The 27,733-nt window shown below is 42.5% G+C and overlaps 1 protein-coding gene across 1 annotated transcript in view; it reads left to right on the top strand.

Moving 5' to 3' along the window:
* The window catches only part of IMPACT (impact RWD domain protein), a 1,366,254-nt gene that overhangs the window by 836,793 nt on the left and 501,728 nt on the right, over positions 1 to 27,733 (top strand). The window contains exon 8 of the mRNA XM_044065351.1: positions 25,853 to 25,947. Coding sequence (XP_043921286.1) covers positions 25,853 to 25,947 — 95 coding nt within the window. The remainder of the gene's footprint in view (positions 1 to 25,852; positions 25,948 to 27,733) is intronic.

Here is a 27,733-nt window from a genome sequence, read left to right as displayed (position 1 = left end):
GCTTCAGAGTTCAAACACCTTCCATAGTGACTACTGTTTACAGGCTACAGAAATTCCATATCCACACCACTGACTCTCAGTATGTGGATATCCCACCACTACCAACCAATAAATGTGACGCCCCACTACTGGACCAGAAATCAAGGAGCCTCAGTCTTCACCACTAGCACCCCAATAAGACTCCCCACTGCCACAGCTATAAAGTTGAGATAGCTGAGTGACCAGGCCAAGACCTCCGGCACCCTTTTTGCCCAACCTAGTGCTTTCTGTCCCTGCCCAAGTAGCTGACACACACACACCACACCACACCACACCTGGGAAAGGCTGGCACAGGTATCTGAAGTAGTTTACTTCATTTGTCTTCAGCCTGTGGGTTACGGATCCATATGCTTTTACTAGCATCAGCTCCAAACTCCTCCCCTTACCCATAATACACCTCCACTGCCTTCCATCCCCAGATCTCATTTGCCACAAATTGCTTCAGCATCATGTCTTCTGAGCTCCAACTAGTCAGTGGGTTAAAACTTTTCGTGAGTAAATAATTCTCTTCTATTTCTGTCACTTAGTGTTAGTATAGGTCCCCTTTCTCCACCCCTCGCTTGGTGCGTCGAGTGTTAGTGTTTTAGTTTAGTTAGAGTAGTTTGTATTGTGGTGTAGGTAGTAGCTTCCCCTCCCCCCTCAGTGTTTTTCTGTATGCGAGTGTGGTGTTTGTGTGTGTGTGTGTGTGTGTGTGTGTGTGTGTGAGTTAGTTAGAAAGAACCTGTTTTTTATTAAAGTTATCTTTCTAAAACATAGTATGGCTGAAAAGCTTGTTTTCAAACACTGCACAGAGTGTGGCCATAAGTTATCTCCAGCGGATGGCTACACTCTGTGAGTTTTATGCTTGGGCATGGCCCACCTGAGTGTGGACTGTAGCATTTGTGCAGGCTTCAACCCCCGCACCCTTAAAGATAGGAAGGCCAAGTTGGCTCTCAAAGGCCTTCTTCCTCTTCAGACTCTGTTTCCTCGTTTCCGGCTTCAATCACAGCGGCTGCCTTTCCCTCTTCTCTTCCTCTGGCTTCTCCTCCCTCCCAGGCTGGGACTCAACCTCCTGTACCAAACCTGTGGTAGCGGAGCAGAAAAGAGGTAGAGAAAAGGGAGAGAGAGTCGAAGACGAGGGAAGAGAGAGAGAGTTCTCCGGACCTCGCTTCTCATACTAAGACATCACGGAGCCTTGACTCCCCTAGGCTCCGATCTCCAAGGTTCTCCCCGGAGCCGGAGGAGACACATCCAGCTTCTCGAGCCTCGGTGCCTCAATCTGCCAGATCGGAGTCCGTGGCCTCGTCAAGGTCCACCCGCTCCTTGTCAGACATGGATCTGGATAAGATGATGAGACATTTTATCCATACACAGATACAGATGGGGGTCTTCCCAGCCCCCCCTCCCTCAGGAGGGGGGAGCTCGCTTTCTTTTTTTCAACCAGTACCTCCTTCTCTGATCCGACCTTCGGGTTTGGAGTACTCAGATTCGAGATTGGCTTTGGTCAGGGGGTTGGCGCAGATGGTACCTGCCTTCTCAACATCAACAGCTGCCTGGAGCATTTTGGATCCGACCAGCTCAGATCCGAGCCGTTGTCGGAGCCAGAGCTTGTGTGTTGGATCCAAGGGAGTGGAACCTTTTTCATCGGCTCCAACTTTATCAGGCCATGTTCCCTCCCTTGGAGCTCCATCCACCTCAGGCCCGGCTCCGATTCTCTTGTCGGACCTGGGGAGACCGGCCTCCTTAGTGGTTTCTCAGGAGGTTCACTCTCCTTTGGCATTCGACATGGCAGAAAGGGTTCTGTCCACCGGATCAAGACAGCTGACCACCCCCTCAGACTAGGCTTATGGTCCCCGTCAATTTACCAGAGGGACAGCCGATGCTCGAACAGCCCCAGACTGTTCCCCCCGAGGAAGAAGTGGCTTGCAAGCTCTCCCCGGAGAGCCCCACCGGAGAGGTGCCCCATAAGCATACATGCAGGAGGAGGCACTTGGACTCCCCCGAGTCCCTCACTGAGGACACGGACTTAGATGATGCAGAGGGTTCCCCTAGGTCACCTCCCGAGGATGCTGCCTTTGGAGACATCATGGAGGTCCTGCGCTAGCGGGGAAGTTGGTCTGCCCCCAAACCTTTTTCTGATGAGTCTGTGTTCCTGGAGATTTTTGGCACAGGCCCATCTACTTCCTGGGTGTCCCCTCCTGCGGCTCCTTTGGTGGATCTGGTCACCTCGCAGGCGTGGAAGGAACCAGACACCATGGAACCTATCCCAAAAAGACCTGACAAGATCCTGAGCCCCCCCATAGACAGGCCAGCTTGGAATATGGGCTCCCCTGTAGACGCCATGGTGATAGCTGCAGCCACTAAGAAGGAACTTGCTCAGGAGAGTTTCTTGGTCCACCCTCCTGACCGAAAGTCACAGATGATCGACCGCCTAGGGAAGCGGGTGTCCGCTTCAGCTACCTTTTCGATTAGGGTGCTGAACTACTTGGCCCCTGTCACCAGACTCCAGCGTGAGCTGGTAAAGGAACTGGAGGAGTCCCCCCCCCCCCCCAAGTCCATGTTGCAGGAGGACAAGACTTAGTTCTCTGCGAGGATGACCACTTTAAAAGCAGTATCTAGTATGTCCATGTGACTCCTCTCACATGCTTCAGAAGGAGCGACTAGGGTGGCTGGGTCTGGTGTGTCCATGAGGCGCAACGCCTGGCTCAGGTTATGTCAATTTTCCGAACCCTTCAAGGCGTCTTTTGCCAATGCCCTTTATGACTTCTTTACAATCTTTGGCAAGACCTTCAAGGAGACATTAGTTCAGAGTGAGAAGGACGGGAAGACAGTGTCTGCAGTCAGGATCTGCTTCTCTAACCCTCAAAGGTCCTTTTCCCAGAACCAGAGAGGGCAAAAGAAGATGTGGTTCTAGAAGTCACAGTATTCCCGGGACACTCAGGGCTGTTCTTTCCCCCGAGGCAGAGTGGGACAGAATGGATGCCGGCCCAGAGGCAGAGGGGGTCCATGGAACTTTGGGTCTTGAGAACTTTTCTCGGACAGACCCGGGCAGCACACTGAGGAGTTGCCCGACTGCTCTTACTTTGGAGGCAGTCGGGAGATGATTGTCCTTGCACCCAGCGGCATGGGAGTCTATAACAACAGACCGCTGGGTGCTCCAAATCATATCCAGAGGATACTCTATCCTGTTCGTGGCTTTTCCCAAATCTCCCAGACACCGCCTGGACGTACCACCCACGCAAAGGGAGGCAGCAGCACAGGAAATTTCCAAGCTGCTAGAAAAACGAGCCATCAAAACCATCCCCCCAGATCAGTCCGGTTCGGGCTTCTACTCCAGGTTTTTTTTTTTGGTGCCAAAGAAAACAGGGGACTTAAGGCCCATTCTGGACCTCTCTACCCTGAACCTGTGACGGGATGTGCTCATTAGATCTCCAGGTTGCTTGCTATCACGTAAAAATGCACAGAAGCTCCGGGAGATTCTTCCACTTCTGGCTAGGAGTCGATCACTACCAATTTCGAGCCCTACCCTTTGGTCTCACCACAACCCCCAGGGTGTTTACTAAAGTGATGGCAGTGGTAGTGGCTCACCTGAGGCTTCAGGGGATTCAGTTCTATCCGTACCTGGACGATTGACTCCTCTCTGCTCCCACCAGGCATCTACTCTCCCAAACCAGGGATTATTTCTTGACTTTTGCCCTGCGTTTGGGGATCACAATCAACACATCCAAATCTCTCCTAGATCCTGTACAGGTGATAGACTACATTGGTGCCAGGATAGATACTCTTCAGTACAAAATCTTCCTGACCTCAGAGAGAGAGTTCAAAACCTGAGGATGCATGTTTCCTTGATCTACTACTCTCATCTCCCATCAGCAGAATCAGTGTTGAGGGCCTTAGGCTCGATGGCGGCGACCCTAACTCTTCTCCCGTGTGCTATGTTAATACATGAGAATTCTACAGTGGATTGTAGCTGTACAGTGGTCCCTGTTGGAACTGCCATTGACATATCCAATTCAACTCAGTCGAGTCTGTCGGTCGTCCCTCATATGGTGGCTGTACTCTCCGGATATTTTAGAGGGACGACCTTTTGTTCCGGCCCCGGCCCAAGCCACAGTGACCATGGATGCCTCCCAACTCGGGTGGGGGGGCATTGTTCGGACAAGACAGTCCAAGGCCTGTGGTCCCCCATAGAGACCAGCTTGCACATAAATGTCCTAGAGATGAGGGTGGTCCTTCTAGCGTTGTAGGCCCTTCATGCCTTTCTTCCTCTGGGGACGATTGCTATTCAGTCAGACAACATGTCAGTGGTCTGGTATATCAACAAACAGGGAGGGACCAGATCTTTACCCCCTTTGGCCATAAAGGGTGTGGGAATGGGCTATCTCCACCGGTCGCTTTCTCATCGCAATGCACATTCTGGGACGGTCCAACATCCTAGTGGACAGGCTAAGTCGGACCATTCTGATGCCTTACGAGTGGTCTCTGAATCTGTCAGTAGCGGAACAGATCTTCAGCGAGTGGGGTCAACTTTGCTGCAATCTCTTTGCATCTCCTTCCAATGCAAAGTGCAGCAAGTTTTTCACTCTGAACCCCTGCAGGGGGGGTCTCCCAGAGACACTGTCGTTCATGCTTGGCCTCCTGGTCTTCTGTATGCTTACCCGCCAGTACCTCTCATTCCAAGGTTTCTACAGAAAGCTCATAGACTGGGGAGCAAGGTTATCCTCATTGCCCCATTCTGGCCTCACCAGGTATGGTTTCCTTTCCTTTGGTCTCACCTTATGGCTCCCCCTTGGATCCTAGATCCTATTCAGGATTTAATTTCACACCCTTTGGGGGGGGTGCGTCATCTGAATCTGGTCAGCCAGAAGCTCATAGCTTGGCTGCTCCAGTTCCGTGATTGCTAGGACTCCTGGATTATCCTCCTCAGTTAGAGCTATTTTGTTAGCTGCTCATAAGTCTTTGACCAGGAAGGTTTATCGCAGCAAATGGAAACATTTTTCTTGTTGGGCCTCTCAAAGGAGTTTAGACCCCTTCACGGCTCCTATTTCGGCCATTCCTGATTTTCTAGCTGATATTTTTCAACACAGAGTTAGTTCTTCTACTGTCAAAGTTCAGTTAGCTGCCATCTCTCATTTTCATGTGGGTGAGAATTCTGCCTCTTTAGCCTCTTTCAGACTGTGTAAAGCCTTTATCAAAGGCACCTTTTTGTTACGCTCCCCAGTCAAAGATCCTGTTCCCCCATGGGACCTTACTGTGATTCTTCAAGCTTTGGTTGCTCCCCCTTTTGAGCCTGCCCCAACTGCAGATCTGAAATTGGAGGTGTATTATGGGTAAGGGGAGGAGTTTGGAACTTGGAGCTGATGCTAGTAAAAGTTGCCGGCTCAGATCCGATACGGATCCGTAACCCACAAGTTGAAGACAAATGAAGTACAACTACTCAGATGGAAAGGTATGGTGAGTACATAACTACTTCTTACTAGCTATGCCCTCTTTTGCCTAGACCATAAGGTAGTTATCACTGCCATCAGCCAGTTCCTTATTAGGTACTTTAAGGCCCTTAAGAAAGGGTGCCCAATCTTAGTGTGTAATGTTACTATTAACACAAATGGTAGTTTGACCAAGAGCAAGGCTATTAGGAGTGGCGCATAGTGTTGCCAGATAAATATGCAAGTACTCTCAGAACTTAAATAGCTCTATAAAGATCAGCCACAATGAAAGGTTTAAATATATTTAATAATAAAAGAACAATAAAATACTCCATATATAACTACAGTGACATCAGAGTTGAAAATCACAGGGAATATTTAAAACAACATTGCAGGGCGGTCTAAAATAAAGAAAAACATCTAAATTAAGCTTTGCTATATCCCTGACTGTATCTAAGAGTGGATCTTGTTGCCAGGTCCAAGACAGAATACAGAATGCTGTCTCTCACTTAGAGACCTCTCAAATTAATATCTCAAATATTACTGCTGGGCTAGCTTGCAGAATGACATAATTGCTTGTCATCTGACTCATAGTTCCCAGGCTTAAAACAGCCACTGATGGCAGCTGGTAGCATTTAGCATCTACCTGTGAAAATACATAGACAAGGGCTTTTCGTCAGATCTTTGGCAAATGGTGGAAGTCCTAAAACAATAAAACATTTCCATGACAATACAGAAAGGCTGTGTGTTTCCTTGTTGTCATAAAGTAATTTCATTTCAGCTATTTTTTCTGACGTTAGCCTGCTGTATTCCAGCTTCCATTGTTAAAATATACATTTAAACAGTTACAATAGTGCATATACATTTCTGTTCTTTGCCAGTAGGGTACATTGTTGATACATTTCAAGCACAAGCACTCTACAAAATATTTCAACACACGTCTGTAAAAACCTAGTTTGATATATACATGACATACAGTTCTAATCCAGTTGTAACACAAGCATTTTATATGAATCATGTTGATATTCACAAATGACATATATTATTTACAAAATTCCAGATAGCTGGGCTGGCATTATCTTATTTTGTGACAACTGAACTTTCGAACGTTTGTTGAGGGAAGTCTTTTTGTCTGCATATTTTCCCATATATATATATATATATATATATATATATATATACATATATATATATATCTTTCCTTGTCATTCTTTTATACCATTGTTGGTAATATTCTTCCCATACTTTCAGTATTATCTACTTTTACAGTGTACATGCCTGTGTAATTCTACTTACCATTGCTGACATTTTTCTCTCCCAGTCTACGTATGGAAAAAAACTTTTTCCCTTAATATTATTCTGTTTTTAGGTTCATAGGTTCGTACTAGGCTAACTGCCCTTTTGAGCAATTTTTAAGCCTAGCCAATTATCCCTTGTGAGACTCAAACCCTGCACCTTGTGTTTGCAAGGCAAACACCTTAACCATTAGGCCACCCTCCCAACCAACTTTAAAGTCATCACGTCTGACAAAGGGCCTACTGGCTTCAATAAATTGAGAGGTGCAGGTGTAAATTACCCTTATCTGAATCCCATCCTTTATGTGTCTATTTAGGCCCTCAACATTTATAAGAGTATTGTGCTATCTGCAAAAATCTCAATGCAAAGGCCTTAGCAGATAGGAAAAAAATAAATTGCTATTAAAAGGTTTGCTTCCATCCTCATTTGGAGAGGCTTTCTCTGGGACTTAATCCCTCAAAATGAAAATTAAGGAGACCTTGGCTAAGTCTCCAAGACCATCTACTTTTTGCACTCCTAAGCTGCCAAAGAAGAAATCTAAACCAGATCTGAAATCTGCTCAGGTCATCTCTTCTTTAGATCTGATGAGAAAACCTTTGGATCCAAGCTCTTTGGATCTGAAGATTCTACCAAGAATGGGATATTCTATGAAGTTGGAACCAATTCCTTGTAAGATTCCTTCTCCCTTCCTGGAGAGACACCGCTTAAGGTCACTGACCCTTGCCTCATCTCATTCTTTCAGGTGTCTACCTGAGGAAGATGTTGACAGTATGATGAGGAAGTTCCTCTCTGCGCAGATTCAGATGGATGTTCTCCCGGCTCCTACCCCCTCGTGTCAGGGAGCCCATCCATCTCTTACACCACCATTGTCTATTTCTTCTCTGATCTCACTGACTGTTTCTGAGTCCCTGGATCTGAAACTTCTGGGTCTGTTTGGCTGAGATCTGAAGATACCATTATCTTGGGATCTGAAGACTTCTCTGAGCACACCGGTTCCAACTTCTTTGAATTTGAGTGACTATCAGAGCCAAAGCTACCTTGTCAGGTCTGAGGAGCTGGAGTTGACTTTGCGGTTTTTGGAGTCATCTCTGCCCCTTGAAGCTTTGGCTTTGGATTGGAGCCACATCCTTCTACACCACAGGGACAGCCAGCTCAAGGCCTCCAGATTACCTAACAGTTACAATTTTTTTTGACACTTCATCATATCATCCCACCAAGGAAGGTCCATGGAAGATGAGTGCAAGAGGAGGCACTTAGACTCTCCCCAAGAGTCAGTCTCTGAGGATACTGATTTTGTTGAAGAAGAATGGTCCCTACGATCACCTCCAGAAAACGTCTCATTTGGAGACATTCTCAAGATTCTTAAGCAAAGAGGTGGTTGGACCTCCAGCAACTCTTCACCAGAGGAATCATTATTTCTAGAATCCTTTGGAGCTGGCCTGTCTACCTCCTGGGTTACTCCACCCAATGACGAGCTCATTGATTTGATCTCTAGGCAGGTGTGGAAGGAATCTGACTCAGTTGAGCCAATACCTAAGAAGCTAGATTGGATTCTGGCTGTACCTGTTAGGAAGGAATTCTGGAGTAAGGGGGTGTCAGTGGATGCCATGGTCATGGTGGCAGCCACTAAGAAGGAACTCACTAAGCACAGTTCCTGGATCTATCCCCCTAACAGGGAGTCTAGGGAGATGGACAGGTTTGGGAAGCGTGTACATGCATCTGAGATCTTTGCCCTTAGGTTGCTGAACTATTAGGCACATTTTGCTAGACTACAAAGGGACTTGATCAAGGAACTTTCAAAATCCCTTTCAGAGACCATTACTGCTGAGGATTTATCTTCCATTGCCTCCCAGTTGGCTACCCTACAGTCCATTTCAAATTTGCCCATGACGCTTGTCTCATGTGTAGCTGAAGATGCCTCAAGGGCAGTGAGTTCAGGCATATCCCTTAGGATGCATGTCTGGATGTGCTCATGTGATTTTACAGATTCTTTCAAAACCTTGTTCAGCAATGCTCTTTTTAATGGCTGTTCATTATTTTGGCCCAGAAATGAAGGACACACTCTCCAGGTGTGAGAAGGATGGCTAGACCCTTTCTGCAGTGGTCATACATTTTTCAACCCCTCAAAAATCCTTTTCTAGAAATCAATGATGTGGTCAAAAGATGTGGTTCAGAAAGTCCCAGGGTCATTTCCAGGACATGCATAGAAGTAGTTCCCCTAAGGGCAGCGGGGGGATCTCTATTGGATGATGATGCCCATGTGGTAAGGAGGCCTGCAAAACCATGGATCCAGAGATTCTTTCTCTGACCTATCAGCCCTCCTGAAAGGAGGCTCGATTGTCCCCTCTGGAGGCATTCAGGGGTCAACTATCTCTGCATCAGACAGCTTGGTTAGATTTAACAAGAGATACTTGGATGCAGAAAAGTATTTCCAGTGGATATACAATTCCCTTTTCTCTGCTACCTGTACAAGAGATTCCCGATGTTCCACCCAGTCAGAGGAGAGAAGCAGAAATAGAAATACACAAGCTGCTAGAAAAGAGAGTCATCTAAGAGTTCCCACCAGACCAGATAGAATCCGGAACTTACTCAAGATTCTCTTTAATGCCAAAGAAAACAGGGGACTGTAGACCAATTTTGAATGTTAGTTAATTGAACAATCAGTTTGACGTACAAAGTTTTGGATGGTCACGGTTCAGTCCATTATACCCTTTCAGGGCAAGGATGACTGGATGTGCTCGATAGACCCTCAGGATGTGTACTATTACTTAAAAATGAACAGACAATCCAGAAGGTATTTATGCTTCTGGCTGGGAGACGGTCATTATCAGTTCAGAGTACTGGCCTTTGGCCTCATCACAGCCCCCAGGGTGTTTGGCAAATGCATGGAAGAAGCAGTATCTCACTTGTGACTACAGGGATTCTGAGTGTTTCAATATCTAGATGACTGGCTCATTACTGCCCTGACCAGGCATCAACTATTATCAGCAAGAGATCAGGTGATCCAGACCTTTTCTCATCTGGGGAATAACCATAAATTACAAGAAGTCTCAGTTACAACCAACTCAAACGCTGGAATTCATAGGAGCAGTCTTCAACATGACATCAGTGACAGCTTCTCTTCTTCTCTCAAGGGTGCAGAATATCAGATTCCAGTTCAGAAAAATAATTTGCAGTACCAAATTTTCAGCCCGCTTAATTCTTCAAGCATTTTGGTCAGTGTCAGCTACCATCATCTTAGTCCATCTAGCAAGATTTCATATGAGAATTCTGCAATGGATTTTATCAACACAGTAGTCAATTTTTTTCCAGTGCATGTCAGCACAAATAACACTCAGGCATGCAAGAAATACCTTTGGTGATGGATCCAGTCAGATTAGGTTCTACAAGGTCATCTCTTCATTCTCCCTCAACCCAAGGATGACAACAGACACCTCCCAGATTTAGTGGGTGGGGGCACTTCATGGGGAAAATAGTCCAAGGCACATGGTCCCTTCGAAGTGGCAAGTTTGCATATCAATGTTCTAGAGATGTTAGCAGTGCTGTTAGCATTGCAGGCCTTCCAAAATGCTGTCCCTTTAGAGGCAATTGAGATTCAAATAGACAATATGTCAGTAATTTGTTACATCAACAAGCAAGAAGGAACCAGATCCTACCTCTTGTGTCAAGAAGCACTCGGACTGTGGCAAAAGGTGATCTCATCCAATCACTTTCTGATAGCAATGTACATTCCAGGGAAGTCCAGTGTGATAGCAGACAAATTGAGCAGGTCCATTCTTCTACCTCATGAGTGGTCTCTCAACAAGAAAGTCACAGATATGTTTTTCCATCAATGGAGCCAGCCTTCCTGCGATCTTTTTGCATCTACCCTAAACAACAAGTGCAGCAGCTTCTTTGCCATTATCCCCCCACAAGGGGAATCATGCAGGGATGCTCTACACCATGACTGACCTCCCCCCGGTCTCATCTATGCCTACTCCACAACTCCCCTAATTCCCAAATTCCTACAGAAAACTGCCCAGTTGAAAAGCAGTCATCCTCATTGCTCTTTATTAGCCTCTACAAATTTGGTTCTCCTTTCTTTGGCCTCATCTAATTTACCCACCTTAGATTCTGGATCCAATTCTGGACCTTCTATCTCAACTGACAGGAATGATTCATCTGGCATCTCATACGTCAAGCTAACAGCATGTTTTTTTATCTCCATTAGTAGCCAGACAACCGATACTCTCTTCCCTCATCCGTCTTATACATTTATTTGTATTGTATTTGTATTGTATTGTATTTTCTTCCCATAAGACTTCTACAAGAAAACTTTACAGAAATAAATGGAAAAGGTTAATTTCCTGGGTACAGCAAAAATGTATTGACCCCTTCTCAGCTCCTGTACAATGTGTGCTTGAATTTTTGGCAATGATTTTTATGAAGGAGCTAGTTCCTCAACAACTAAAGTGCAGTAAGCAGCAATCTCCAATTTTCATATTGGATTTGAAAATTCTTCTCTGGCTTTGTCTAAACGTTGTAAAGCATTTTTGAGAGGCATACTTCTGCCGAGATCCCTATATAAAGACCTTACTCCACCATGAGATTTGAACTTGGAACTACCATCCTTGACTTTTTCCCCCTTTGAACCAGCATTAAAATGTGATCTTAAGTTCCTGACCTGTAAAAATATCTGTCCAGTGGACATTACCTCTGCTAGAAGAATTTCAGAACTTCAAGCATTGTCATGTAAACCTCGCAACTTGATCTTTTATCAGGATAGAATGACATTATGTACCAATGTATCTTTCCTTCCTAAGGTGATGTTAGAATTCACTGTCAATCAGTCCATTCATTTTCCAGTTTTCTTTCCCAAATTTGCATCAAAGATGAATGTATGTTGCATTTATTGCATGTTCACAGCCAAATAGTACAAATGAAATTAGAAAAATAGTCCAATTATTTGCATCCTTTGCAGATTCTAAACTGGACAAACCAGTTGCAGAGGTAACTTTTGCCAGATGGCTGACAGATTGCATATTGTTTATTTACAGCAAATTGGGTCTGTCCTTATCAAGACCTCTAAGAGCTCATTTAGCTAGATCCATGGTTACTTCAGCATTTCTCTCTAGAACTTCCATGGATGACATATGTGTGCTGCCACGACCTGGTCCAATCGTCGTACCTTTATTAGTCATTACAAATTGGATCTCGTCTCAAGGAGAATAGTGGCTTTTTTCTCATCTGTGCTCAGGAATATCCTTCCTTAGAGTCCACCTGGGATTTTAGATAGCTGGGGACTCAGTCCCAACAGTTGAGGATAGAATGAAAACTGACAACATCAGGTAAAAAAGTGATGTACTTAACATAACATTCCATCTCTGTTGTCCTTCATTCTTCCTTAACTTTCCACCCCCCAACACCTATCTTTTGTCATTATGGAGTTACGGAAGAACAAGAGACTATAAGGACGCCACTGTCCTTAATACTGAGATCCAGATATGATTTTTCTGTCAAGAAATTTGTAGTTATTCTTTCTACTTTATGTAAGACAACAAACAAGTATTTTAGGGGTTGGTGCATTATGGGTAGTGGAGGAGCTTGAGAGGTTTTGGTGGTCATGAGCTTCAGTATCGGCCAAGTCAGATCCGAGGTCGGATCTGAACTCAACAGTTGAGGAAGAATGAAAATGGACAACACAGATGGAACGTTATAGTAAGTACATAACTTTTTTTATATATTCCAAGGTTTTTATTGTCACAGTTACACAATCTGTGTTGTTGGTGTCATCACTGAACATGTTATACTCATAGGTCTCATAACAATCTTTAATCCCTATCATAACACCTCCACATACCTCTCAAACTCTTTACGCAACAACTCTGGACAAAGCCTAAAATAATGGGAGGACAAAGGCCCAAAAATAGGGACAGATTTTAAATACTGCTCTTATAAACTTGGAAAGCTGTTTGAATAACAAGATTTGTGCTAACATACATTTTTCTGAAGGATATGAAGTCTGAAACTCAAGTGTGTCACTATTTGGTCATTATTTAGTGACTTCAATTATCTGTGTTTTGCCAGAAACCACAGATTTTATGAGGAGCAGACCAAATATGTGAGGCGAAAATCTGTATAGTTGAGAGGTATGCACCTCCACCTGATTTTTTTAGAATATCTGTTACAGAAAAATATCAATACCGTGATAGAATTGGTTTCCAGTATTGTTCATTAAATGTGGTTCACAAACAATAACAACTTCAATCTTGGGAGAACATAGCACATTTTCCATTTAAAAATCTTTATTACTAGTGTTTTTAGCAGTAACCATCAGAAATGCATCAAATGTTGCTATCTGTGAACTGTTACATATTTGACCTGGCAAAAATCCTGTTTTGTGTTTGTCAAATATTGCAAAATATCTGCTGCAAAAAGTCTCTTTCCCTGATTTTGACAAGTGCAAAACATCCTGTTGAAACACATGCCCAAAATTAGGCTCTGATGCTCTACACATTTCCATTTTTTTAATGGGACATTTTTTCATGTATGAATTTACCCAAATTATTATTTCATTGATGGTGACCTGACTCTCGCTTCTATATGTGATTTGTGAAAAACACATCCTAAAACCTGTACAAGCTCTGCTATCTAAGAGGGTTTTAAGTTCCTGTCTAAAAGATGTAGTTTGCAGAGTTTAGGAGTAATATTTGATGAATGGCCTAACTTTAAGGACCAGTTTTCTGACATCATCAAATTATCTTGTGTCATCTGAGGAACATTTCACTGATCAAGCATCATATTCCATCTGTTGACTTATCCATGGTCGAGCATGTTCTGATCTTTTCACTTTTAGACTACTACAGTGCCCTTAAGTTGTGCTAACAGGTACTGAATTGGACCATTTGCAACTGTGTGAATCTGACATCCAACTTACTTACTGGAGTCTCTGGATATCATTGCAGCATTGTGGTGTTGCAGAGATTGCACTGGAGAGCTATTCAGCCTTACATTACGTATAAAAACCTTTTCCTAGTATATTTAACCCTTTACAACTTGAGTTCCTCTTATCTCAGAGAACTTCTGTCTTAGTATGAGCCGGCTTGCACCATACTTTCAGCTATCCAATGACTGCTTGAGATTCCCAGGATCTAGCTTGTTACCTCAAAGACATGTTTTTTGTGTACCAGGGACCATGTCTCAAGAACCTCCTGCCAGAATGGCTCATATTGATCCCAGCACTTTCACAGCTTCAAGCACTCACTTAAAACTTACTTCTTTGACATGGTAGAAGACATTTACCCCTAGGTATGTCTTTCTTGTTACTTAATCTGAGCTTGTTTTGCTTATTGCTTTGTTCTGTAATAGTACTTGGACATACGTACTTAAGTTAAATGTAACTAGAACACCAGTATCTGATATATTTTTTATTGCCACCAGCATTGTAGTGCATCATCTGTATGTAGATAGCATGTTCCAACACCCCAAGGGGAAATAAGTAGGCAAAGCCTTATCTACTTTTCTCTTACCCACACCAGCTACATTAAGTACCTGAGCTGTTAATCAAACTTGGGTCACCTGGGTCATAGTCAGGGCTTTGTCCTTCTACACCAACATAACTATCTAAACATGCACAACGCAGCAAAATGCTACCTTAGGTCTTTGGATCATTTGGATCTGTCAGGATGACAAAACCATGGAAATGTGTGTGCGCTAGATGAGACTACACTCTAACCTTTCAAGGTCATGCAAAAACAAAGATACATTTAAAAAGACCGGGGGCATTGTGTAGGATACATGAATGACTTTTACTAGACTTGTAGAGAAAAACAGCAGGAGCATCGCTATTGTATGCAACCAGAAAAAGGCTGTCCTGACCAAAATGCCCACGACTTACAATAAAATATTAAAATTTGCAGTAAGCCAGCTAGCCTGCACACATCACTGTTAAACTTTTAACTGATTTAATTTCCTGTCTGTTAAAAGACATACTCTATATTATTCATCTGTCTTTTACATGTAAGCTACTATACAACTCGTACTATAAACTAACAACTTCAGTCAACCAGTGAAGACATGAATGCAATTAAAACAAATTCTGAGAGGTAACAGGTGCCACAGGTTTATCTAGCAGTGGAATTCAGTAAATTATCCGTCTAAGGGCAAGTAGCAACATCATATCCTTAAAAAGTCTCAGCATCATCTATAAAACAGTAATGCATGCATCGCATGGGGTATTACTTAGACACTGCCACCATGTCACTTTATTATTCTCTTCATTCATAAATCAACTAACTTCCTGCATTGTTACATTAAAACTTACTACTGCTTTATGACAATGCTACTTTCATAATCTCTAAACCTAACATTTCACTTCACTCACTCACCTCCATTTCTCCATACTTCTTTACCTAACAAACTCCTAAATGCTTAAGTGCTTCTGTCTCACATTCCTACAGACTTACAGATACATAGTCAGACCTCTGAAATGTATCTGTAATATATTATTCTAGTCCTTGCACTGCATTCCATTTGCTATGTGTACTACACTTAACATTTCTTATGGATGACCAACTAATCTTATGTAACTCTGAGCAGGTTCAACGTTTTTAAACTGTAACTAGACACATCTCTTTCATCCCTGTTTTGCTACCTGCCCTTCCACACTGCATGTATTCTATATGTTGTATGTGAATTTTATGCAGTCTCACAATGCACTAACATTTAGTATAGTAAAACAGCTGAATATGTTATGCAGAGACATCTGGAGCTCTTTAAAGTAGCAAACTTCCTTCGTTTCTCTTTATTGTTCTTAGCTTATCTTATTTTTTTAATGCACACCACCTTTCTTTGTTTTGTAGTATTAGTTGTTCATAGTGTGTCACAGATTATTTTTTTAGGTTAGTTTTCTAATTTCATAACAAGTGATTCTATCTACTTTAGTGTCTGATTGCACAATCCACATTGCCCTTCTCTTCTTGCTGTCTACTCCAAATTATACTTCCGAAGCATCTATGGTAGTGGCATTTTTAAGTATCATTGTATCCTAAAAAAAGTAGTTAATGCTTAATTTGTTCTATAATAGTCTGACTTTTTTATAGTCATCCACTTTCCATTTCATTCCTGAGACTTTCTGGAAGCCTGTTTTCACTTGCTAAAGCATTGACTGGCCTGCTTTGGGCAAATACTGTTAGCATTGTAGACAGATCACTTTTCTTGGATGTCCTAATGTTTACCTTGTCTAGCACATATTTTCAGAGATCCAGTTTGCTAGCACTTGGATATGAAGACTTCTCATAATGTATGTAGACTGTAAGGGTCCTGCATACATTTGTTCACCTGGAAGACAACATTCAGAGCAGATTTCATGCAAATACAATTACTTCTGAGAAGTTTTCTCTTCAAGGCTAGAAATGTCCTCCCACAACTGGTTGGCTGGGTATCAGAGCCTTTACTGTTGTCATCTCAACAGTTTCTGACCACTTGGCACTGCATATTAATGTGAAGCTTATCTAATTTGCCAGGTTTTATTAAAAGTATTAGTTTATGGCTGATAATTCAGAGCAGAAAGCAATCAAAAACTCTTGACATAGCATACCAGGGTGCCTTTTCTTTGTTGTGGATGTTACAGTTTATCCTGCAAGCCTTTAGACTCTGCTTGTGTTGTCATTGTTGTATGCATATCACAGTTTCATTAAAAAGCCTAGTGGATATTTCCTTTAGGGAGAAATTAAGTTTTTGCCAGTCCACTCAAGAAACTAATGGAATTGTGAGGCTTGTGCTCTTACCTCTGTGGAAGACTTGTACACCACTTCCTACTCCTCTTGAGTTCAAGCTAAGGTTTTCTTAAGAATTAAAGTACCCAACCCATGGGAGCTTGTTGGGACACGTATGTGGGAAAAGTAATGTATAATTTAAAAAAAATAGACACTGCTTCTCAGAGTTACTTCTGCATTTAAAAATATTTCCCTAGATTTTGGTTCCTAGATGTTGTTAAAGCTAGATACTTATGAAACCCCTGAAGAAAACTCTCACCCTTTGGAAGGTGCCTCCATTCAGAAACAGGTGAAACAGACGGCCTTTCTGTAATGGATGTAGTGATATCATCTAGTGTTGGGTGATGAGGATAATGAAAGTTTACTTCTGTTTGCTCTTTGTTGTTTGGATTATATATGGTCCTGCCCAATGGGTTGTATTTATCCTCACCAGGTAGATAACTGTACTTTATATCCTTTGTTCTTTCTTCAGGTCTTTGGATACATGCTCTTTCACAGGCATGATGAACATCTCTTAGCACAGAAAATTCTGCAGAAAAGAGTTACCAAGACTCAAAGTGTATGATTCCTTTTTAATTTTGAGAATCCAGCTACTTTTGTCTGCCTGTCTCCATTGCCAACAAGGGTTGTCATCACAGCATGTCTTGCTCTAACGAGTATAGCATACCTTTATTTCCATATTTATAATATGGAGCCAATTACCCTTTGGCATTCTGAGCTTTTTGTACCTTGCCTTTTCTGTAGTACTTTGTGATACCAATAAATTGAGACAAATATTGCATTTTGGCCAGTTTCTTATGCTTACTAAAAACTCTTAGCAGTCCAGTCCCTTTTCGTCTTTTTAAGAGATTTCATAGTAGCCATCTTATCCCAGATATTGCAATTATCCAAAGATCCAGAATTACTCTGAACCTTTAACTCTTTTTCTGCGTCTTGTAACTAATGGATTATTTTAGTGTTTTATGCATAACGTTTTTTTTATACTGTTCTCCCAATTGCTGTCAGGTTTTGCTGTTGGTGTTGGACTTCACTACTGGACGCTTCAGACCAACTTTTTCAGTGTTCCCTTTTTTTCTATCAGTTTGATGTCTCAAGTGTTGGGCTTGTGTTGTTTATGAGCTGGACCTTCTATATGGGTAGCTGTCAAGTTTGAGCTTGTCCATTCTTTAAGATAAGGCCTTTCATTAGGTTATGATTGCTGGATTGCTTGCCATCCAGGCATTCAGAATGTCATTATAGGTTCATAGGTTCATACTAGGCTATCTGCCCTAGGGCATTTATAAGCCTAGCCAGAGTGTGTGTGGCTTTCACCACCCCTTAGGATGAGAATACTATACCCATTAGTTTGCTGTGCCTCTGTCCAGCAGTGATACAGAGATGATTCCCGGGGTAAACCTACGATCTCCCATCCACTCGTCAAGATTTCTCTTGAACAGAGTCAGTGAGGGGCTCTGCCTCACATGGACTGGGATTCTGTTCCATAGTGTAGGGAGTCTCTGGGTGATGAATCTGTCCCTCCAGCACGTCCTATTTATATCCGTGTTGAGGTTTAAGTCTCTTGCTCGTGGCTGTGGTGGATTTGGATTTTTGAGGTGGAGCATGTCCATTAATTCCGGGTTGGACATGGCCTTGTATGTCAGGCACAGATCACCTCTGAGCAGACGGTATGCGACTGAATAGAGCTGGAGTTTCTTCAGTCGGGCATCGTATGACATATGTTTGAGCCCCTTTATCCTTTTGGTGAGGAACTTTTGGGGTCTTTCCAACTGCTGCAGGTGTCGGGTAAGGTACATTCCGAATGGGGCGTTGTACTCAATCATTGGTCTGATAAGTGAAGAGTACAGGGTACAATGACCTCTCCTGATCTGGATGTGAATCCCTTCATGATCAGGTGGGCAATGTAGAAGGTCTTCCTAACCACTTTGGCAATGTGAGTGTCAAAAGAGAGGTTACTGTCAACTTGGGTCCCCAGGTCCCTGATAACTTCTTCCGTGTTTAATGGATTACCACCTATGTGGTAATTAGGGGTTACCTTGTTTTTCCCAAAGGGTATGACTATACATTTTTTGGCATTTAGCTTAAGGCCATCGCTCTGGCACCAGTTATCCATTTCTATGAGACCTTTCTGGAGGATGTCTGTGTCTGATGGAGTGTCAATTATGGTGCCCAGTTTGCAGTCATCTGCAAATTTTGTCAGCCACAATCCCCCTATGTTTGCCTGCACTTCAGAAAAATAAATGCCTAACAAGAGAGGGCCCAGGACTGAGCCCTGTGGGACACCGCTCGTGACTGGCTTAGAGTCTGACATGGCACCAGCAACTCTAACCCTGTGTGTTCTGTCCTTGAGACAGTTTGCAACCCATCTTGTGACATATGGGTTTACATCTAAGCTGGTGAGCTTTTCTATGATGCCCGAGTGGGGTATTGTGTCGAATGCTTTTGCTAGGTCAAGGTAGGCTGTGTGAACTGCCTTACCCTCATCAATGGCCTTAGTGACTGTTTCAAAAGTCGACCAAGTTCAAGAGGCAGGATCTGCCCTTGACAAAGCCAAATTGGGTAGGATCCAGTGTCTGTAGGTCCCCAATGTCTTTATTTATGAGTTCCGTTATGATCCTCTCCATAGCTTTGCAGACAAGGCTCGTCAAGCTTATGGGGCGGTAATTTCCAGGGTCCGTAGAAGCACCGCCTTTGTGGAGTGGGACCACAGTTGCCGTCGCCATTCTTTGGGCACGATCCTGTAGTAAGGCTAAGATTAAACAGCAGCCTTATGTGTGGGTTTAGTTCCTCATTGAGTTCGTGTAGCACACAGCCGGGGACACCGTCCGGTCCCATTGATGCTGTGTTTTTTGCTTTAGAGAGAGCAGCTCTCACCTGGGCATCTGAGATGTTTGGGAGGCTAGACTCTGGTGGGATAGATATTTCTCCTTTTGGGGGGGAGGGAGGGGAGAAATTTGCACTGAACCTGTCTGCCAGTATGTTGGCAATGTCTGTGGGTTCAGTGATTTTTTTATCATTTTGGACTAATCCTGAGCATATCTGGGAGTTTCCACCCAGGTTTCTAACATAGCTAAAGAAGGCTTTATGATTGGCTTTTGTGTCATTAGCGATTTTTCTCTCAAAGTTGGCCTTGGATGATTTTATGAGTGATCGTAGTTTTTTGCTAGTATTGATCAGAGATGCCTTCCCATTTAGGATTTTGCTCTGTCATGTAGTAGCTTTCTCCTCTTGTTGTAGAGTTTGTTTATGGCTGGAGTCCACCAGACCGGGCGCCTACCTTTGGTGGAAAAGGTCTTGATTTTATTAGGGATTGCTTGATCCATACATTCCTGGAGGTGCTCGTAGAAGGCATTTGTAAGGGTTTCAGCAGCGTGGGTTGTGGTTTCCACTGGCTCGGGGGCCTTGAAGGATACCACTCCAGTCTTAAGAAGTGTGAAGTTTGCTTTTGAGAAGTTCTTCACTGTGGTCTTTTTTGCTGGGGGTGGGGGCGGGATGTGGATCTCCAGTGAGATTAATTTATGGTCTGATCTCACCAATGAGGGATATACTTCGTGTGGAGCATTTTGTCCCCATGTTTGTGATGATCAGGTCTAGTATATTTTCTCCTCTTGTGGGAATGGTGACTAGTTGTTCCATAGCATTTGAGTTTATGAACTCAAGGAACCTTTGGGCTAGGGTGTTGGGGCTTGAGTAATGTTCCCAGTCTATGTTTGGGTAGTTGAAGTCACCCAATATGATGGTGTTTGGAGAGACATTTATACTCTCCAGTGTCTTCAGGAAGGCTGTGTGGGTTTCCTGAGTTTGAGAAGGTGGTCTGTAGCATGTTACAAACTGTAGGGCAGTTTTACCTATGGTTAATTGCACCTGGATGGTCTCCGATGCTTCGAGCGTTGCCACTAACCTGGAGGTGTGGGTATCCTTTATGAATATGGATACTCCCCCTCCTTTGTAGTTCGGTCTGGATTTTGGGGCGGAACGCATGATATGAGGTATAACCTGATAGTGCTGGGGTGCTCTCAGGAGCCTTGAACCAGGTTTCAGTCACAGCACAAACATCGATGTTCTCCATACTGAGGAGGGCTTCGAGGGTGTGCATCTTGAGGTTTAGACTTCTGGCATTGAGCAGTATTACCCTTAGTTTTTCTCCATTTTGTTTTCTAGGGCGGTAGGTTTATCATTTGAGCCTTGCCTAAAAAGGCACTATGGGGTGGCAAGAGCCTTTGCCAATATCCGGAAGCCCAGGGTGACAGGTGCAAGCCATCCCTTGCGGCAGCGTGGCTTGTCAAGCATGTCATCCCAGGCAGACAGACATTGATCCCCTTAGAATGACACCAGTAATTAAGCCAATTATTAAAGCTGATCATTTTGTCTCTGTATTGTGGCATCATTCTTGGTGAGGGTAGGATACTGCTCAGGGTCAGGGTCATACCGCCTGGGCTACATAATCTGAGAGCTCCTCTATGTCTCTTTTCATGTAGTCCAGGGAGGTATCGCCTCAGGTCGCTCACACCGGCACGGACAATGACTGAGTCATACTTGTACTTGCTGTGGAGTGACCTGAGTGCTTGTGTTATGTGGCGGATTCTAGCGCCTGACAGGCAGCTAACTGTGATCTTTTCCTTGTTCAGTCTGGTGAGTGGGACGCCAGTGTGTCTGACTATGGAGTCACCTATAACAAGTGTGTCTGGCATTGTGTTTGGCCTTAAGGGCTGTGACTGTTTAGCACACTGACTTTGAGAACTATGTGTTGCATGTCTTATGTCTTGAGGTGGCAGTTGCTTGGGTGTCTGCTTTGGAGGCCTCTGTAGTTTTGGTAGATTTTTGATCAGTGCCTCCGAGTATGTCTTTGTGTGTTTATGTGTTTGTTTTGCAGTTGTGATAGTTCTATGTGAAACTGGGTTTGTGGTGTACGTGGTTTCCTTCTCCTCCTGTCTGGTCTTGCCAGTCCTGAGTTGAGAGAGCTCAGCCTCCAGTTTGGCTATATAGTTGCATCTCTCACATGTATTTGTGTTTTGTGGGAGAAGGAGTGGGTTGTCTGTGTACATGAGGCAATTGTAACATTGCCTCAAGATGCCCAGATTCACCAGCTGAACAGGAGAGGACGCTAGCAACTGACCCTTCGACATGCTAGAAAAAGTGAAAAAGTTTGCTGTGTAACTGAGTCAGAAGGGACCTATAGGGAAATGGGTACTCAAGGGGATTCTAGGCTAATGTAGTACTTTGTTTAGTATACAAGTACTTTACCTATATAAAAATGCTTTAGGAGCAAGTGTTGAGCTATTGAGATAGAGAATAGACTGTTTAGATTGCAAGTAGAGAAGTTCTAAGGGAAAAATTGAAGAGCAGACTTTACGGAGCCAGAAATAGTTTAACCGGCGCTGCTCGATGGTGCTCTATGGGCAACTCCACGCTAAATCACGCCAAAGCGTGCTAAAGCGGGCTTTATAGCAGGGGGTTGAAAAGACCTAGGAATTGACCCAAAATGGCCAATAGACTACAAGTTTCGGGCTGGAACCACTGCTCTAGGGACAAATAGGCTGCTCAGTGCTCCCCACTCCCACTGGTGAACGAAGAAGCTTCCCTTTATCCAAATAAGGATATGGAATAGCACAGTAACCAAGCCAAAGCCCAGAGATCAGCAAACTCTGAAGACTGGACTATTCTAGTTCAGTAAGGTGGGAAAACAAGATTTTTTTTTACAGAAAACAGGAAAAACAGACAGTAAATGCTATAAATGCTTTTAAACGGCTAGCACACTTGAGTGTGTTAGTCTACAGGTAAAATTAAGCAACAAATAACTTTTTTAAAAGTGCAAAACCGTTAATCAACACAAAAACAGTTTAAATAGAATGCAGAGCTGTATAAACAGGCGAAAATGCAGTCGCTAAGCAGTAAATAATCAAAAAGCCAGAAAATAATACTTAAATCAGGAAAAAGTTACTCTTTTGCTCTCTGCTGCTTGTAGAACTCTGCAGGACACCACGAGGAGCTGTGCTGAGTTGAATACAAGCTTAAAAGCGCTTAAAGCGGGCTTTATTACAGGGGGCTGAAAAGAGCTAGGAATTGACCCAAAATGGCCAATAGACTACAGGTTTCTGGCTGGAACCACTCCTCTAGGGACAAACAGGCCGCTCAGTGATCCCCACTCCCACTGGTGAACAAAGTTATGTTATGCTGTCCTGTATAATCATGCATAATTGTGTGATAATTTAACAGCTCAGCAAATACAAAGGCACCAAATCTTTCCTGTTTTAGAAAAAGGCATTGCTGCAATGACATTTGACTTTGAGTCACATCCTTGATCTGTCAGTTGTCCATATATTGGGCTTTTATAACTGCCTTGCTTATATAGGAAGCTAACCTAAACCAGATATCTTGGACTTCAGAGTGGGTCATGTAACTCTGAAGCCTGTCTTCTCCGTGCAGTGTCATCCAGGGAGAGCCCTGTTTACGTATGCAGACAGCACTATTTTCCTTGCATTATATTTACTCTCCCAGAGGACATTTAATTTGTGACCCTCACTTTGTTTGAACTGAAAGGGCATTCTTATTATTTTCTTCCTGTGCCCTTTCCTTTTTGAGACATGTCCAGGCCTTGTAAAAGGCATACCAGATCTTAGATCCTGCTTGCTAACACAGTAGTGTATGGCAGTCTCTTGCATGCTAACTTGTCTGTTGCATTTGTCCGGCTCTGTTGTTTCATTCTCCCCTCCAAATGATAGCACGTCTGGGTTCAGGGTCTTCTCTCTAGATCAGTCTTTCTCCTCTGCCTATTTAGACCAGTCTGGAAATGATAAAGGCTTTAGCCAGCTCTGTAGCACAGAGGGCTAAAACCTGGGTATGACCCAGACTGATTGACTGTCAACCTGGATGTTGTAGTTCCTGGCTAGGGAGTGTTGGAAAACCCTGGCCACACATTAAAAGGTTAGTTTAATTGATAACAAAAGTACACAAAGCCAGACCCAGAAGGAGTAGGAGAATCGGTGAAATTCTGGTCCACTGCTCTACTGACCCCAGCACAGTCTCAGAGACACAGCAGGCAGTATTAGGAGCTGTAAGCACAGATGCTTCACTAAGCAGCACTGTAGGCCACATCTAAGATCTGGTCATGCGCAGAAATGTGCGGGCATCAGGTCACCAGTATTATGGGCCATAAAGCTGAGGCTGTAACAGAGGTAGTGAAATGGAGGCTGAGCAGAAAACTTTGAGGCTGTTTAGATGATGGCATCCTTTGACTGACTGTCACCCGAAGAGGATTGCATAAGTCATTTGGGTTATAGGAGGCCTTATATTTGGCAGACAACAGGGATGAAAAAAGTGTATAAAAATGAAATCTTGAAAATCCTCTCAACTTCCAAACTGGCAATCAAGCTCTTAATTTTTTTTTTTTTGTGTTTAGATGACTGATGCGAACCCTGACACCTGTGCTATTTTGCCAAGATGGCTTCTTTTTTTCTAATATCTGCTTAATATGAGCTTCAGCTGTTGATAGTCAGTGACTGAATCTCATTTGCCTGAATTTCCTACGCTTTAGAATTGCCTACCTCAGCAAGTTAAGCATTTTTGATGATCTAGAATTTTTATGATCAAGTTTGATATTTAACCTGTACATCCATGCTTTCTGAGATTGTTGGTTACAGTGGGAACTGAATGCTCTGTGTATGTGTGTTTCTTGCATAGCACTTCAAACTGTCTGGGAGGCTAAAACACCATAGTGATTTAACTCTTTTATAAATAATTAACTGCAATAATTAGCACTGTGTCATCGTACACAGAAAAAGCTGCTGAAGCATTCTTAGTTTGTATGACAGTTTGAGAGCTCAAAACTGTAGTAGTAGAAACCTTTAGAATATTTGTTAGTATTGTTTATGTTTGATCGCACGTAACACATTCTTTTTACTGCATTAGCCATCATACATAGCATGACACCATATTTTTTCTCTGGAATTATTTTAAATCAGAAGAAAAGTTTATGTATCCCTCAGTCCTGCACTGCTTACATCAGGACCACCTTGGTTTTGTGAATGCATGGTTGTGAATCACTTTAGGTAATCATAGTGAGTGTAGCTGTACTGTCACTGTGACATCCTTTTAATCCTACAACACTTGCCTTGGTGCCAGTTTGCTAGTACATCAGACCTGTAATTTAGAGGTACTTTTCACAGAAAAGAGACCCATGCATGGTCTTTTAGTCCTATTGTATTGTTTGTGCTGAGTGCAGTTGTACTGATGTGTTCCTCTTGCATCATGTTATAGACCATACAGGTACAGTTTACATTCCTGTCCCCTTTCCTCATTTTCACTCTGCTGCCCTTAATGCAGTTTTCTTATGAATGTAAGTATTTCTAAACATATTTCTGCCATCTTATTTTCCCTATGTCATATTGCATACCTCAAATTCAGAGCCAGCGCTTTCTTCTATCTTTTCTTTCATTGTTTCAAAATATTGATGATAAGCTATATTACTGTGTAAGGTATTTAGTTGTATTAATACATTTTTGTCCTCTTTGACCACAATAACCTTCTGCAGGCAGTCGGTACCTGTCCTTCACCATTACCCCTACTTGAATTACTAACTTTCTTCTTAAAATGGAGCTGCCAACCTTGGGGCACAGCTGACAGAGCATTCAACCAGCTTGGTGGAGGGGGAGATAAAGGCATCTCGCCCTTGCTTCATCTGCTGTTAACCTCAATGATTTTTTTATATGCCATATAGTTCCAATTTACTCAACTTTCTAGCAGATCTGTTTTATTTAGCAGTAGTTACTGTCTGATTTTTAATTAAATCTATGAAACCTTTTGTTAATATTGGCTTCAGCTATTGATGGTCAAATATTGAATCTCATTTGTTTAAGTTTCATACCCATTAGAATTGTCTACCTCAACAAGTTAAGCATTTTTGCTCTTCTAGTATTTTTAAGACCAAGTGTGATACTTACCTGGACACAAAAGCATACTGATATTGTTGATTACAGTGGGAGTTGTATACTGTGTGTGTGTTTCTTGCCGAGCACTGTAAACTGTCTGGGAGGCTAAAATACCACAGTGATTTAACTTTTCATAAATAACTCTTAAGATAATCCCACTAATATTCATTTTGGGAGAACATCATATTTTCTCTGGATAGATCCCAAGTAATTAACAATCTGAAGAGCAGTTTTTCTGCTGTTTTGTACAAGAGAGGCATGACTGTCACTGTTTTCAACTGCTGAACACATAAGCAATATAATTTTCATTAAGATATGAAACCTAAATGTTGTTAACTTACAGAACTGGCTTTATATACTTAGCCAGTAGATAAGCACTGTGGAGCATTTTAACTCTTCTTAAAACAGTGAAATCTGTATTTGTGCACAACAGATGAAGAACTTCCTCCAATTTATCACGGAGAGCCAATGACGGATCGAAGAAGTACCTTCCAGGCTCATCTGGCACCTGTTGTAACACCAAACCAGGTTTGTAGCACAGTAATCTTTAGCAGTGTGTAGCTGTTTGGTACTCTGCATTAATACCATACAAATGAGTACTGTTTTTTCAATCAGTTTCATTGCAAGAACAATCCAACCATCCATCCTTATTTGTAATTTAATCTTTTAGCACAATTCCCAATTACCTTTCTCCCTTCTGTACTGTTTCTCACTGTATTCATTCATAGACACACCCCTCCCTAGAAGCACCTATATATTCTCCATTGTATCCTCTACTTTTCTCAAACAAACCCCAATTCTTCCTAACTACATTCTCATACTCTAAACTTTTAAACCCCTGTATTCCTTACATTCAGAGAAGATACTAGGACATCCTAACTCTCTACCATCTTAGAAGCAGCTACTTTCCTACCTACACTCTGTCATCTTTCAGACTCCACCACTAAAATATCCTACTGCCCTGCAACTTCTTTTTCCTTGTTGATCCCTACTTCCCCAGTTCCTGCCAAAAATATTATATGAATACATTTACTTAATCATGCTACTCCTTAGATTTTCCTCTATTCTTCTCCTGCTACTGGGCCATCTCTCATCCTACTATGACTCTATAGAAGCTCTCTACATATCTTCAACTCTGTCTAAACCACCTATTCATATTTCCTCCATACAATTTCCACATATTGCACCAAGCCTATTTAATTGCCTTACCTTCACCACTTACCTTTACTCCAAATAGTGACTGATTAACTCCATTTCAACTCAAACCAAAACAAAATTAAGTGGAAACATAATAGCTATCAGTAATTTCTCAGTATACTAAAATTCTTCTAGGATGAGACATTCACTCTAAACCTGGCGTCACCTATCACAACATCAAGACAATTCTCTTCCACACATTACTCTTTATCCCTACAATGGTCAGCTTCCGAACCCAGTAATCTAACTTTTGCTGCCATAAATATTAGAAGCATAAGAAATAAAGTTGCTGAACTTAGCCTGGATTACCCAATATAAGCCTAATAGTCTTGCTGTAACTGAAACGTAATCAGTAAAAAAGTCTCTGTCCCTTTAAGATGGTGAAAACCATAACCATCCCTAACCATCTTAACTAACTGGTAACTGAAACTTGGCTTAAACAACTCTGAAATTACACCTCTTGGCTGTAATATCATCTGTAATTACTGTATAAAGAGAAAAGGTGGTGGTATTGTTTAATATTTCCCAACAGCTACCATATTTCCCCCTTACAGCAAGCCAATGCCAAAATTCAGTTCAGCAGAGCTTCTTAAAAACTTTCCTGAAAAATAAACAGTTATAAACAAACGTATTTCTGTTCTTTACTTCCCTCCTGCTGCCAATGCAGCTATACTGGAAGATATCCTACATTGGATATCCATAACAAATCCACAAGAAAAAATGCTACTAAGAGATATGAATGTCCATTGGTTGGACATAAACTCTAACTCCCCCTAAGGCTAGTGTGAACTTATTTGATTTCACACAACTAATTAATAGCCCACACATTATAGCAAAACATCAAATTCTCTATTAGATTGGATCCTAGAAGCAGACCTTAGCAAAAACACTACACTACACTACACTACAGGTACAGTGTTTGACTGTTTCAGTAATCATCTCCCAGTCCAGACAACTGGACATCTCACACATCCACTTAAATAGCATGTTTGTAAAACAACACACATACTTTCCAAGTTTAACCCAGAAATATTCATTACTACCCTATCATGTATTAATTGGAACTTCCTCTTAGATGATGCTGTAAATTAATTTGGTACAACTTTCCTGAATATCC

Source organism: Protopterus annectens, chromosome 3.part0 (genome assembly GCF_019279795.1).
Source record: "Protopterus annectens isolate FY-2018-M chromosome 3.part0, PAN1.0, whole genome shotgun sequence".
NCBI lineage: Eukaryota > Metazoa > Chordata > Ceratodontiformes > Protopteridae > Protopterus > Protopterus annectens.
This window is presented reverse-complemented; position numbering and strand designations above follow the sequence as displayed.